We start from the raw sequence: 14,084 nt of genomic DNA, 5'->3' as shown, positions 1-14,084 counted from the left end.
CAAATAACAATGGTCTCTTGGCCCAGTTGGTTAAGGCACCGTGCTAATAACGCGGGGATCAGCGGTTCGATCCCGCTAGAGACCATTTACTTTTTTTTTTGGGGACTCCGAGCCCTATTTTTTTGTCGTCCTTTGCCATCACTAAAGAAGAGCCCAGCGTTCAGTCGTTATTGATGCTTTTGGAACATCCTCTAGGGGTGTTTCTCTGGTAACTCTCGTATGTGAGATGAGCTGGGCTTCAAATTACAATTGAATGGGGTTGGCTTGTGCGTATAAGCAGAGGCTATGCTATGGCATTGCTGAAATAAATCATCACTGCTAAAATTGCAAAAGATAACTGTCATAACTCTGTTTTCAGTAGAGTATCTTTGGTGATCATTGAGGAGATAAAATAACAGCGAAAGTTATAGATTTTAAAATGGATAGTCAAGACACAACCAAGAGTAATTCTGAAATATCAAAGGAACAATACCAGGAGACTAAACTGCTTCGGGATACTCTGGATCTGCTTTGGAACAAGACGTTGGAGCAGCGGAAACTATGTAACCAGTTGGAACAAGAAAATGAGAACTTGAAGGATTACATAAATAATCTCATGACCTCAAGCAATGTCCTAGACAAGTGAAAAACTCCTACAAAGTTATGTGAATTTCTTACTATTATAACGAATACGAACCAAAGCTCCAAGATTGGTATGTGCTTATATCATTCAGGCATAATAAAACCAGGCTGACAAATAATAATTTGCAGTACTTCACACAGTAATTCATGATTATCAAGCATTACTAGTGGTTAATATACCAGGCTTGTGAAAAAAAAAGGGTTTACTCATGCTCGAACAACGCAATGCAGTGTCCAGATGTTTCTTACTGTGTTAGAATAGCTGATGAGCATGCCCTTAGAGTTACATATGACTATACTTTTATACTTGATGGCTATCGGCCCTTTGTTCGGATAAACCAAAGGGCGAAGTGATAAAGGTTAAGCCATACTTCAGGAAAAAAAATGCAAGTATGAAGGTCTGACTCTAGTAGTTTGGTAGTGTAGGCTATATAAATCTAAGCTATATAACGAATAATCAAAACAATAACACAACGAACTGATAAAACCAAAAGAGGACTATACTTCTATTTGATACTAATTAGCAACAACTTGACCTTAACTGAATTCAAAACATTTGTGAATTCATCGGTTTAATAAACAGTGTTTACAAAATGGGGGCCATTATTTCTCTTCCAATATCGGCTGCGAGCACCTTCACATTCTCAATGCTCAGTGGATGCTGCTTCAATTTGTTATCCAATATTGCTTCAAAAGTAGGCTCTTCTTCGCTAGGGGTGAGATTGCTCTATGCCATTTGGTTGTTAATGAACTCACTTCTGTCGTGGATTACACTCTCGGCAAACAAGTCGCTGCTATTCCCTGGCAAATCATGTACGAGCACAGGAGAATGTGGGTTTTTTACCGTGCACAGATTGAACTTTGCTCTCGGTATGCTACATTTGATCTTAGCCGGAGCCCTGATAAAAGTGAAAAGCACTAAAGATGCAAGAGCTACTATTCAAAATTCTTGGTGGTCATTGAAATTCCTGACTTACATCCTATTGATAGTGGCCTCATTCCTTATTCCAAATGAGTTTTACATATTCTTTTCTAAATGGGTATCTGTACCTAGTGGTGTAATATTCATTCTGGTTGGATTAATATTGCTGGTCGATTTTGCACATGAATGGGCTGAGACGTGTATCTTCCATGTAGAACAAGAAGATGAAAATTCAAATTTTTGGAAGAACTTTTTGGTGGCAGGAACGGCTTCCATGTATACAGGAGCTATCGCTATGACTATCGCTATGTATATCGTGTTTTGCAGAGATAACTGCAATATGAACAAAGTGGCGGTCAATATGAATTTAGTGCTGATTCTAATAACTTTAATAATTGCTATCCACCCAAGGGTACAACAATCTAACCCCAAGAGTGGGTTGGCACAGAGCAGTATGGTCGCATTCTACTGCACTTACCTAACAATGAGCGCAATGGCATCGGAACCTGATGATAAAATGTGTAATCCTTTGGTAAGGAGTAATGGTACTAGGAAAGCCAGTGTTATTTTAGGATCCTTGTTCACATTTGTTGCTATTGCTTATACTACTACAAGAGCTGCAGCAAATAGCGCGTTTCAAGGGTCAGCTGCTGAAGGACCCATCTACTTACCTGATGATATCGAATATGAAGGTTTAGGGGGACAATCTAGGAATCAATTAAGATATGAAGCTATTAAACAAGCGGTTGAAGAGGGATCACTTCCGGAAAGTGCTCTATATGATCATAGCTGGATGGGTGCCTCACCATCCCTAAATAATAGAAATGAAACAGAGTTAGATATTAATGATGATGAAGTTAATGGAACACAGTATAACTACTCACTTTTTCATGTAATATTCTTTTTGGCAACACAATGGATAGCAATTTTATTAACAATAAATGTTACACATGATGATGTTGGTAACTTCGTACCTGTCGGTAGAACATATTTTTATTCATGGGTCAAAATTGTTAGTGCATGGATATGTTACGGACTTTACAGCTGGACAGTGCTTGCTCCTGTCTTTATGCCTTACCGCTTTGATTACGAGGATTATTATTAGTTTTTTGAATAAATTTATGCAAGAAAAGTAATAAAACTACAATCTTTGGGTATACATAACTGACTATACTCTTTTGCTATTGCCTGACAAATTTCCAGCAGAACCTGGACCCCACTGAATTGGAGAATTACTCACATAAATACATTCATTGTTAATCCTACAATCATCATCCTAGATATTCTCTGACGAGTGGTTGCCGACATTAGTATACAAATGGTCATATTTGAAGGGTGATTCTATTTCTAACGTTGTAACTGAATCTGCTTCTAGACTATTTATATCATAAGAAGTTTCATATGATGTGTAATCGTCATCATAATCCAAGCTAAAAGTATGGCATAGCGCCTCTAATAAGTAATCCCAACTTTCAATTTCTACCAATTCACTTACGACGTCGGAATAGTCGTTATTAGAATATCCAACTTTAATCCGTATCTCATTTGGACGAAGCCGCCCTTTAGAAATTAGAGGACTAAAGTTTTTGAATAATATAGACGTTGTTTCCACCATTGCTGAATTTGACACAGCTACAATGGCCAAATTTTCTAATATTGAAGTGCCATAGACATGCGTCCTGATTGATGAAATCTCTAACCGGAATGGATTTTTTGGCTCTTCACCAGAAAGGAGTTGGTTATCAAGATTTAACCTGTCTATTGAATCCATTAATAACACCTCCCCAGTTGCGGATAAAATCACTAAGAAATACTCTGGATATTTCAATTTGAGAGCCATTAAAGTGTTTTTGATAACTTGCTTGATTTGATCTTTTTGATCTGTGATCTTTTGTTCATCAATCTGGATCAACAACAGTATATCTGATGGCTTTTCCTTTTTGATAGAAAGAACTGATGAAGTTATGGTATTATATGTACCCATTATGTCAGTTTCCATGCTGTTTCGTAAATAAAAACTTCTCCTAAGGATTATACTATTGTGCACCGAATTTATTGATCCCATCTCTATCAATCGATTGGAGTTGAATAGTCCCAAAATCGTACTTTCATTTTCGAAAATTTGCATCACAGGAAGCTCGAGACAATTTGAAGTGAAATATTTAGCATCAAACATTTGCTTTTTGTCATGAAAACCTCTCAACCAGTTTAGAAGTACCCCATTTTTTTCTGTTTCAATTTCGAACATTCTAAGTGTGGTATTTGATAGAGAAATTCTCAGCTTATTTCCAGTATAATCAGCTTTTCTAATCTGGCAGTTAATATAGTCTATCTTTTGATATTTCAAGTCAGCTCTGGAATTTTCTGTATGATACAGATGTATTGATTCTGCATGAATTTCTGAAAACTCATTGCATTTAATGGACTCTCTTTGGACTTGAACAATGGCCAATATGTTTTCAAACAAAAGACAAACAGCCAATTTTTTTTTGATGAATGGATAATAAGAAATTTCAAATTTATCGACCAAACGCAGTAATCCAAAATTGTGATCTAATTCCCATGGTGTGATGGTTGTGTATTCTTTACTTTGATTAATAAACCAATCGCTGAAAAAAGTTCTCAATAAATGAATAGGATACTCTTCTTTATTTTGAGAAGTGGAACTAGTATATTTCTGGTTGGAATGTTTATCAATTGATTTATGACTTGTTTCATGCACAGGACTATTCATTTTATTATTAACCAAATACTGTGATATGAGCGTATCTTTCAAGCAGTTTTCTTTTGGTATACATTCTTTCGCCCGGTTGTTGAACTTTTTACAATATTTACAGATAGGTAATGCTGTACTATTTACAAATAGCATCAAACAGTCCATATGACACATATGCCCACATTCCAACTCTATGACTTTCTCACCTCCTGACTTATATGCAATTGGTTCGTCACACAGTGTGCAAATGTGATTTATAAAAGAACGTTTATCGCTTCTAATAAACTTATATTCAACCTTTGCCTCAGGTGAAATCTCATGAGAAGAGACTTGCTTCTTTCGTAAATGGAATCTATGGAACATCAAAGGTTTTGACCACCAGTAAGGATATGGCGCTGATCAGTGTATTTCATCTACAAACATCAATAGACACAATTTACCAGTCTCAACAATTGGCCATTAAAGGAATCCAGCTTAATTGATTGATTTTTATACAAATCTACATTAGGACAGCCCCTTTTGTATGAACTAATACTTAGAAGTCTAAATTCGTATTGCGTTGGTTTGACCTCAAAATCAATCAAGAGCATTTAGGTTAAACTTGAAACAAGACATGCATAACTGCCATTCTAGTACCCCAATTCACTTGTCTATTCGCTTAGAGAAGATATAAATAGCCAGGACTGTAAGTAAGACAATGAACAATGTAATAGGCTGGGCTTCTATCTGATCACGTATGGAACTGATATGAATGTTTCACTATCAATTTAATAAGGGTATATAGACATACTAACAGCCAGGCTAAATATAGCCTGCTATTCAAAAAGGAAAAGAAAACATATTCAGGCGTTATATATAATAGACAGGCAGAATGCAATACTATATTATGCAGCTTATCTCAATATGGATTGATGTGGGATAAGTGGTATGATGATGCCCTATATTTAAATGAATATATCACTTTAGAATAGTGTATCATGTGGTTGAGTAAGATCAGTTCCTATTTTCTTGTAACTGCGGGTAACTTTTGAAAAAGTTTTCAAAAAATTTTAGGCGATGAGCTGAACTGGCGATGAGATGAGATGAGATGGGTATACTGTAGTTTCTGTAGCGTAACAGTTATACATTGAGGACTTCAATCTATGGGAGGTATAGCACTTTATTTTGTACTTATATAATTTCTAGATTTAATAGTAGCTTCACTGTATCAAGCCCATTAAAGACCAAGACATCTATCTTTACTTTGCAAAATGGATTTAGCTGTTTCAAATGAAGATTCTCAAATCTTATTAAAAGATAAGAATGTTCTACAAGAGACTGTTTTGGATAAATACAGAACAAGTGGACAGATCACACAAACTGCTTTGAAATTCGTCACTGACCTAATCAATGATGTTTACCACTACAAAAAAGTTCAAACTCCATTGAGTATCTCTGAACTGTGTTTGATGGCCGATTCTTTTATCGTGAACAGACTAGAACAATACTACAAACATAAGGTCAATGAAAGAGGTATTGCCTTACCAACTATGATCGATGTTGATGCAGTTGCTAGTGGTTGGTGCCCAGAAGTCGATGATACCGAAAACATCAAGAAATGGAACAACAACAGTGATGAGACGTCTCCTTTTGCCTCATCAATTACCGGTTACTTGAGACACGGTGACGTTGTGAAGATCTCCTTGGGTTGCCACATCGATGGTTACACATCTCAGGTCACCCATACTATGGTTATTTACCCAACTGACGAAACTAATACCAAACCAACCGGACCATTGCTGGGATCTAAGGCCGATGCTGTTGCTGCAAGCCATATTGCCTCTGAATCTGTTACTGCTCTATTAGCTTGTAGTTTAACTCCCGAAAAGCTACCACAGTCCTTGAGAAATGCCAACACTAACTCTGTCACTGGCCACCAGATCAGAAGTGTTGTTGACACCATAGCAAAAGCCTATAACTGTGCTGTGGTCCCAGGATCAAGGGTTAGAAGGATAAGGAGATTTTTAGCTGGCCAAAATGAAGGTATTGTTGCCGAGAAGGATTACAAGGGTGTTGTCTGGACTGAAGCTCATCAAGAAGCTAACTTACTAGCAAACACTGAAGTTCAAGATATTGTTGTGGCTAATAACCAAAATAAATTAGTGGCCTCATCTGCTATTCCATCAGATGATTTCTCAGTTGATGTTGGTGAAGTTTACTTAATTGATTTGAAGTTCTGCCCCCTCACTGACTGTCAAAAGAAAGGTTTAATAACTTTAGAGACTGTCGATTCTTACACAGGTAAATCTCATAAGAAAAACCAACTAATTGCAAGGTCTGGCGCCTATGTTAGAGACTATGCTCAAAGTTACACTCTAAAGTTAAAGACTGCCAGACAATTACTTACAAAAATTGACAAAAACGGTGTATACCCACTAAAATTGAGTCACTTGTCAACTGATTTTCCTCTAACTGAATTTACCGCAGAAGAATCAGATGCAGTTAAAAAGGATCTAAGATCTTTTAGATTGGGTATGAACGAAATCACAAACAACTTCCTATGTGTTGAAACACCAATTCAAGTGGCAAAGTGGGTGCCATGGGATCACATTTTAAACAGTACAAACAAGAATGGTGCTTTAAGTTATGATGCCTCCGCAGCATTGACACTACCAGGCCATGAGATACCGTTACCCAAGCTTGGTATTTCTGGTATAAAACTAAAATCCTTAATGAATTCAACCAATGAAGTCATGACACTACCTGTTGCACGTGAATGTAGCACAGTTATATTGTGTGGTAGCGATGTTAGTGTCAGCGGTAAACCAGAGCTGTTCAGACTAACTGGTGGTTCCAAAACAGCTCAACCAAGTTGGGTACACTCTGCCCGTGAATTAAACCCTGCTGACCCAGTCGTTCAAGGTATATTCAACCTAGCAGAACTATCAAAGGACAAGAGATTTGGTTTGACTATGAGAGAAACTCAACCAATGAAGAAGAATATCAACCTAGCTTCAGACACTACTATGGAAATGTAAAATCATCGCATTTGCATCAGAACCTGAAGCCAACTATCAAATATTTCTTACTATCCTTATATTCAGTCTAACTTCTTCTCAAACCAAGTGAAAGCTTTTAAATTCAAAAATTTAGCATCTATATATTAAGAATCATAAAGTAGATATTGTATAATAGTGAATCGGACATCGTTATTCAAAATTGATCATGAATTATATAGAGGAAATGCATCATTGACTATTGTCATTATATAATTACAAATATCGAGGTGAACGGTAACAATGCCAATTGATACATTATGAGAGAGTCCGTACCTTAGATAATGTCTTCCTCATCATCAATATCGTCATTGAGTGCAATAGATGCATTTTGACCCTTGAAGTTTTCTGGTTCATCAATTATGGAAGAGGCATGCAGGAATAGATAAACAAGCCCAGTTAGCATTAGGAGTACTGCATTCAGTTTATTAAATAGAGAACCGTACATTGTCATTGCACTAAGCAGCAGATATATTATAGCTCTCCCCAGGAAGCTGAAATATGTCGAAGCATACTTATACAGCTTTGGAGGTACACGGAACTCTAACCAAATAATAGGGATTGTTAACGCTAAGGCATACAGTCCTAATAGGAATAACCCAAATTGTTGGAAAACGTAAGACAGTTGACCAATTGCTGCCAATGAAGTAGTAGCTCCAAAGAATAAGTTAGAATACTTTATAAGTTTTTGCGGTAAATCCATAATGAGTAAGTGATATATTTGTCACTAATGCCTTTATACTAATCAATTTAACCAGTGTATTAAGTGAGACCAGCTCTCGCGTATACAATAGTGCTCAAAAAATGGAAGCTTTCACCAATTAATACTAACTTTAGCCTTGAGTTTGTTTTCAAACAATTCAATTGCGACCACTAGCACTATTTTGAACTGCCTGTGAATCTTTTCTCCTAGTAGCATTTCATGACTTCGAGGTCCCTTTTTCTTCTACGGAGGGGCTTTTATCGTACGGTAGCTTCGACCCTTTGAAGCATATAACGGTCTTTCAAGTCGATACCGATGATAAGCACACTATTTAGTATGGATTATCTCGGTAAAGGACTAGAAATACTTCATCGAATAAGATAGTTCTTGCATGGCAAAGTTTCTGTAGATCAATATATAGTTTGCTCTGATTGAAGCTTGCTTTCAAGGAAATACGTACAAATAGTAACTATAATAGGTAGAGAAACCATGCCCAATTAGTCCTTGATGTAGCCTCTTGAGGGGGGCCATAATGGGACCTCTCTTGATAATAATAACATAACTCTTTACTTTACGATGTAACTGATCTCTAAAAGGAGTTACTTACAAGTGTAGATCGTCACTTGATAGAAGTGAACAGAAAGCAGTATATCTACAGATTCCAACACAAATAATAGTAATGGCAGATACAAAACTGATGAGGAAGTCGAGTATAAAAGAAAGTTATAGTATTGTTATTTTTTTTATATCATTTATTTGCTACTTTCATATTATTTGCCTTTGAGCCTAGCTCAAAGAAGCGGGGGGGAATGGATGAGTTTTGTATATTTAAAGAGTTAATTTGTTTTTTTTTATTGTTTAAAATTGTAATTATAGAATTGAAGATAAAGTTTACACTTAGGAGGGGGTTTTGTGAAACAAATTTCACTTAGATTCTTCATTCTTTTGGTCATCGGCCTCAGACATGTCAGAAGTCCACAAGGTCAAGTTATCTCTTAGTAATTGCATGATCAAAGTACTGTCCTTGTAGGATTCTTCAGACAAAGTATCCAATTCTGCGATAGCGTCGTCGAAAGCCTGCTTGGCCAAATGGCAAGCCTTGTCTGGAGAGTTTTGGATCTCGTAGTAGAACACGGAGAAATTTAGAGCCAAACCCAATCTGATAGGGTGGGTTGGTGGCAATTCAGTGGTGGCGATTTCGGAGGCCTTTTGGTAAGCGTCTAGGGAGGCCTTGGTAGCGTTTTCTCTCACGTCGCCTTGGGAGAACTCAGCCAAGTAACGGTGGTAGTCACCTTTCATCTTGTAGTAGAAGACCTTAGACTCGCCGGAGGAGGCGGATGGGATCAAGTGCTTATCTAGCACCGACAAGATGTCGTCGGAGATCTTAGTTAGCTCTGCCTCGATCTTGGCACGGTAGTCCTTGATCAATTTGATTTGGTGTTCCGAGTTCTCTTTGCTCTCTTCTTTCTGCTCAATGGAAGAGACAATTCTCCAGGAAGCTCTGCGAGCACCAATAACGTTCTTGTATGCAACAGACAACAAGTTTCTCTCCTCGACACTCAACTCCTGTCCAGCAGAGGCAACATCCTTCATGTTCTCCACCATCTCCTCATATCTCTCGGCTTGCTCAGCCAACTTGGTCAAAAACACACTATCCTCACGGCTCAAAGACATTATTTACTTTTATTAATTCCTGGTTTTCCTAGCTATTATATGTTTAGAAGTTAGGTATATTAGTCCTCAATAATTACAGTTTCTTTAAAGAAGCCTTTTTAAAAGTAACAATGGTAATAAGGAGGAAGACACGATTATTTGTTGTAGTCAGTGAGGGGGGGGGTGGAAGATTGTTTATCCTCTCCCAATACAACGAAGCAACTTTTTCCTCCTTCAAAACAGTACATTAATACGATATCACATGTCTACCGTTATCAGTTATTGCCACCAAGAGTAAGAGGACTCTTTGCATGGTGATGTCATTTGAGTAGGCGTGTACATCATCCACATCCCTCTGCACACCTTCGTGTCCTAGGATTCCCCTCCTGTAGAAACTACCTTTCCCCTAGACAGAGCGGGACACCACGCTTGCAAGAGATCGATTGAATCAGCTTTCTCTGGTCCTTCTTCTTATTTCAAAATGACGTCATTCTTCTATTTCCTTCTCTATGCACTCCATACGTTTTGGCATGTCATGTGATGGTAAATGTACATACGCACGGCTTGAGGTTCCGGGTAACTCCATCTCTGCTGGGAGTAATTATACACGTAATACTCCTTTTGTTTCTCTGCTGTGTAGTGTGTAGTGTAGTGTAGTGTAGTGTAGTGTATGTGGCTACTCTTCTAATTGCAGGATTATTAATTCTTTTGGTACGTGTGTTTCTCTGCATTCTGGGTGAAATACCGGGCTTTCCTTCATGATCAAGTATAAAACCCTGTTCCCCCCCCTCCAAGTAGAAGAGGGCTTCCCTTTGATCTATATATAAGAGTCTATTTAGGAGATTATTACAACTATACAAAAGATTGCAAAGATCGCTAGAAGACTAGATTACAAAGATCGCTAGAAGACTAGATTGCAAGATCACATAACATTAGACTGTTTTAAATGTACAAGACTGGTAATAACGACACTACACACTCAACTGGGTCTTTCCTACAGAGTGCCCCAGTAGAGCTGACCACTTTGAAAGGTTACGAGGAGTTCATGGCTAAGCAAGAGAAGCACTACGGTAAGGAGAACATGGGTAAGATCACCACTATCTTGAAAGAAGAGCCCACAGAGCCAGGATACCTGCTTAGAGACGGTGAAGTCGTCGCCACTGTGCAAGGCGAGTTGAAAGCTCACCTGTTAAAGCAAACAGAAGGTATGTAAATGCCGCCTTTAACCGACCCCCCTCACATTCCCACATTCTTTGATCTTTCCTTTCATTCACCTTAACATTCATATTTGCCCAAAGAAGTTTTTTTTTTATTTAAATGTAGCTTTAGTTTTTCAAATAAAGAAACAAAATTGTTTACTATACAAAGATTTTACTATACCTATATACTTCAATTCTTTCCGCCATTTCCCTCTACTGTTTTCACTACCATCAAAGCAATCAATGAATATCCCTAATAATATGCACTTGCTTATTTTATAATGGGGACATAAGAAACGTTCGAAGCTCATCGCATAACCTGGGAAGTGGGGGGGGGATAGCACACGGAACGAGCCATGCAACATGGATCAGAATGACGAATTAAACACGTCGGCCTTTCCAAATCGCCTGTGCAATCCGCAATGAAAAGCCCAGGAAAATTTGTTAACGAAGAGGCCATCTCATGGGAAAAATCGATGCTCTCTAACTCTGAAACAAAATATTCGGTTAATACGTCAATGGCATTGCATTCTTCATAGGCTTTGCCATTAGGGACAAATATCCTCTATTTTTTTTTGATCTTACAAATTATTTCCAACACACTAAGAAACGTCAAGAGCATATTCAAGTATTCATTTCACTCAAGGAAGAAAACAGGCACTGACCTATAGTTAATGTGGCCACGCAAATCATAGTCTACCATCATTAATACTTTTATTCCCCAACCGTTTTAGCCTCTACTCCATTTGCAAATAGACTCTGATCTACACATCACCGACCAGTCCTACTGCCAAAACTTGCTTTTGAAACACCGGTGGCCTTTTCTCAAACAAGATTACATATTATTGTGGAAAGCTTACTCCCTTATTTGTTTTTGAGCACACTCAAATACTGCACTCAGGTTCGATAAAGTGCACCGAAGTTTACGTCCAGAGTTGCATTGATCTACTCCAGAAAGCACATCTACTCTATCTTCCTGCACTACAAGTATTCGCTTTTTTCTTTTTTTTAGGCGAAGATCAATATAAGTTTTGCAATTAAAAAATTTGCCCGTGCGGTTCTTTCTCCATATCTTGAAAAGCTTATATCCATTACAACTGGAAAACACCATTTTTTTTGATCTGTACGCATTTTTAGCTTTCATTGCGTATTACGTCTGGTCCTTAATAGTATAGAGATCGTGACACAGCTCCAGCAATACCCACAAATCAAATTAATAAACCGGATCAAGAAAAGCATAAACTATAAAACGCAAAAAATACTTTTGGTTTAAACAGGTGTACTTAATAGTTTTTTTCCCCTACACTGAAGCCTGGCCTTATTTTAAAACAAACCGCTCCCATTATAAGTGCAGTCCAGGGTTCAAAATACCTGTGCGAATAAAGCTTAATCGTAAAAGAAAAAAAGGCAAACTTATAGCCGTACTGTGGGGAATAAATAACACCTATAGGAAAGCACCGTGTTTCCCTACAAATCCTCAAAAACAAAATAAGCCCGAGGAACACTGCGTCAAACGTTGTAGTTATAGCAAAAATATTGACCAGAAAACATATCGTATCAATTTCTGGTATTTGCAATCAAGTAGACAAAACTATCCTAACAAACCGCGCTAGTTTTACGCCTTGGCCTTTAGTCTCGTACTATTCACAATAAACTCATTACAATCACACTCTTTCTTTTCTAGCCTAGTAGTCATAATAGCATCACAGAAAGAAAAAAGAAAAGAAAGATATTTTATCATTGAGAATTGAATCCGCACTATACTCTATATTTGTTGTACAGATATGGATCTTGAGTCTCAAGTGCGATTGAGGTGTCTTTACTCAAAGGAAGAGTTCTATGCACTAAAGATCATATACCCAGATTGGAGGAATAGGATCAATAATATACCAAAATTTGACAATAGATCAAGGACTGCCAAACCAAACAGTATACAGACAGCCAAGAGAAACCATGAAGTACCTAATGGTAATTCTGTTGTGAAGAAGAAGTTTGCTTCTGCTGTCACTGTGAAGAATACCAAAGAAGATGAGTATCTTCGTGACTATGTCATTACTTTAACTGGATCAATAAATGACGTGTCCTTGGGACTTCTAAATCTTCTTATAATGGTCAACAATCCTAAAGTTACAAGAATAATAGATTCTGTTGAAAAACCCTTTTTAAAAAGACTTTTAATAAGAGCAGATCCAACTTTCTTCAATAATGTCAATGATATCAAGAAATTGAGCTTTATAAGGATGCTGGTTTCAAATACAAATTTATCGAAGGTTCTGGGATCAGAAGGACACAGGATAGCCGACCTACGTGATAAATATGACCTGAGAATGAAAGCTTCAAAATATAAGCTCTCTCAAAGTACAGATCGTGTTTTCGAGATTGAAGGTCTCGCACAAAACATAATCGAAGCGCTTGTTGAAATTAACAATATTATTTTGAGAGAGAAAACGACGAATTCTGAACAGGTATCGCAGGTAGAATATGAACCTACCCCTATAAAGCCCAATAAGAAGAAGAAAAGATCCAAGAAGAAGACCAAGAAACCGAATGGTGATTCGATACAAGGTAAGAGCTCAACACAGGAAGGTGTTGATCGATCGGAGTCAAACTTATCCGAGAAGAAAAGAGATAACTCTAACCAAAATAAAAACGATACCGGTAGTGATAGCGCTAGTATGAGCAAGACCATAATATCCCCCAAGGAAGCACATGATCAGAACAATACACCTGAGTTGCAAACTTCTAATCATAGCAAACGTGCGGTATCTAATGAACAAACTCAAGAACATAATACACTACAGAAGGTGTCCTCACAAAGATCGCTTAACTCTAATCATTCAAGGAAGACCTCTGACTCATCTACAGCTTCAAAAACACTCTTATTACATACTTCTGGTACCGATACTATAATATCTTCAGATCAACAGATGTTTGTGGATATAATATTGATCCCCGAAGGCTATGTAGGCAGACTTGTTGGTAAAGGTGGTAGCAGGTTAGCCAATCTGCGGAAATTTACAAGGACCAAGATACTTATAGATGAACGAGGTAGTAAAGACGAGAGCAAGTATAGGAAATTCACTATCACTAGCTCCGACGAAAAGAATGTACAAAGAGCTAAAGCGCTACTACAGGCAAACCTGGTTGAAGAGCAAAGAAGGGACAGAGAAAAGCTTGAAAACAAGATCAAGAAACACCTTCTCAACGAAAACAATGAAGAACACTTGTAACAGTA

At 37.6% G+C, this 14,084-nt stretch overlaps 8 protein-coding genes and 1 non-coding gene across 9 annotated transcripts; 6 read left to right on the top strand and 3 right to left on the bottom strand.

Annotated features, from left to right (window-relative positions):
- Window positions 1-11: 11 nt before the first annotated feature.
- Window positions 12-85, top strand: tI(AAU)6. The gene has a single exon. It is a non-coding gene; the product is annotated as a tRNA-Ile (tRNA).
- Window positions 86-418: 333 nt separating this feature from the next.
- SLO1 (Slo1p) lies at window positions 419-625 on the top strand (the record flags this gene model as incomplete). Its single annotated transcript, XM_002999546.1, has 1 exon — window positions 419-625. The coding sequence occupies one exon, from the start codon at window positions 419-421 to the stop codon at window positions 623-625; it is 207 nt and encodes a 68-aa protein (XP_002999592.1).
- Window positions 626-1,214: 589 nt separating this feature from the next.
- Window positions 1,215-2,648, top strand: TMS1 (Tms1p; the record flags this gene model as incomplete). Its single annotated transcript, XM_449052.1, has 1 exon — window positions 1,215-2,648. One exon carries the CDS (start codon window positions 1,215-1,217, stop codon window positions 2,646-2,648), a length of 1,434 nt encoding a protein of 477 aa, XP_449052.1.
- Window positions 2,649-2,819: 171 nt separating this feature from the next.
- STE5 (Ste5p) lies at window positions 2,820-4,622 on the bottom strand (the record flags this gene model as incomplete). Its single annotated transcript, XM_449051.1, has 1 exon — window positions 2,820-4,622. One exon carries the CDS (start codon window positions 4,620-4,622, stop codon window positions 2,820-2,822), a length of 1,803 nt encoding a protein of 600 aa, XP_449051.1.
- Window positions 4,623-5,509: 887 nt separating this feature from the next.
- Window positions 5,510-7,276, top strand: ARX1 (putative hydrolase; the record flags this gene model as incomplete). Its single annotated transcript, XM_449050.1, has 1 exon — window positions 5,510-7,276. One exon carries the CDS (start codon window positions 5,510-5,512, stop codon window positions 7,274-7,276), a length of 1,767 nt encoding a protein of 588 aa, XP_449050.1.
- A 295-nt stretch (window positions 7,277-7,571) lies between these two features.
- TVP15 (Tvp15p) lies at window positions 7,572-7,997 on the bottom strand (the record flags this gene model as incomplete). Its single annotated transcript, XM_449049.1, has 1 exon — window positions 7,572-7,997. One exon carries the CDS (start codon window positions 7,995-7,997, stop codon window positions 7,572-7,574), a length of 426 nt encoding a protein of 141 aa, XP_449049.1.
- A 924-nt stretch (window positions 7,998-8,921) lies between these two features.
- Window positions 8,922-9,671, bottom strand: BMH2 (14-3-3 family protein BMH2; the record flags this gene model as incomplete). The annotated part of the gene is made up of 1 exon (XM_449048.1): window positions 8,922-9,671. The coding sequence occupies one exon, from the start codon at window positions 9,669-9,671 to the stop codon at window positions 8,922-8,924; it is 750 nt and encodes a 249-aa protein (XP_449048.1).
- A 925-nt stretch (window positions 9,672-10,596) lies between these two features.
- On the top strand, window positions 10,597-10,863 carry GVI51_L06105 (uncharacterized protein; the record flags this gene model as incomplete). Its single annotated transcript, XM_449047.1, has 1 exon — window positions 10,597-10,863. One exon carries the CDS (start codon window positions 10,597-10,599, stop codon window positions 10,861-10,863), a length of 267 nt encoding a protein of 88 aa, XP_449047.1.
- A 1,770-nt stretch (window positions 10,864-12,633) lies between these two features.
- On the top strand, window positions 12,634-14,079 carry GVI51_L06083 (KH domain-containing protein; the record flags this gene model as incomplete). Its single annotated transcript, XM_449046.1, has 1 exon — window positions 12,634-14,079. The coding sequence occupies one exon, from the start codon at window positions 12,634-12,636 to the stop codon at window positions 14,077-14,079; it is 1,446 nt and encodes a 481-aa protein (XP_449046.1).
- Between the last annotated feature and the right edge of the window lie 5 nt (window positions 14,080-14,084).

Source organism: Nakaseomyces glabratus, chromosome L (genome assembly GCF_010111755.1).
Source record: "Nakaseomyces glabratus chromosome L, complete sequence".
NCBI classification, from domain to species: Eukaryota; Fungi; Ascomycota; class Saccharomycetes; order Saccharomycetales; family Saccharomycetaceae; genus Nakaseomyces; species Nakaseomyces glabratus.
This window is presented reverse-complemented; position numbering and strand designations above follow the sequence as displayed.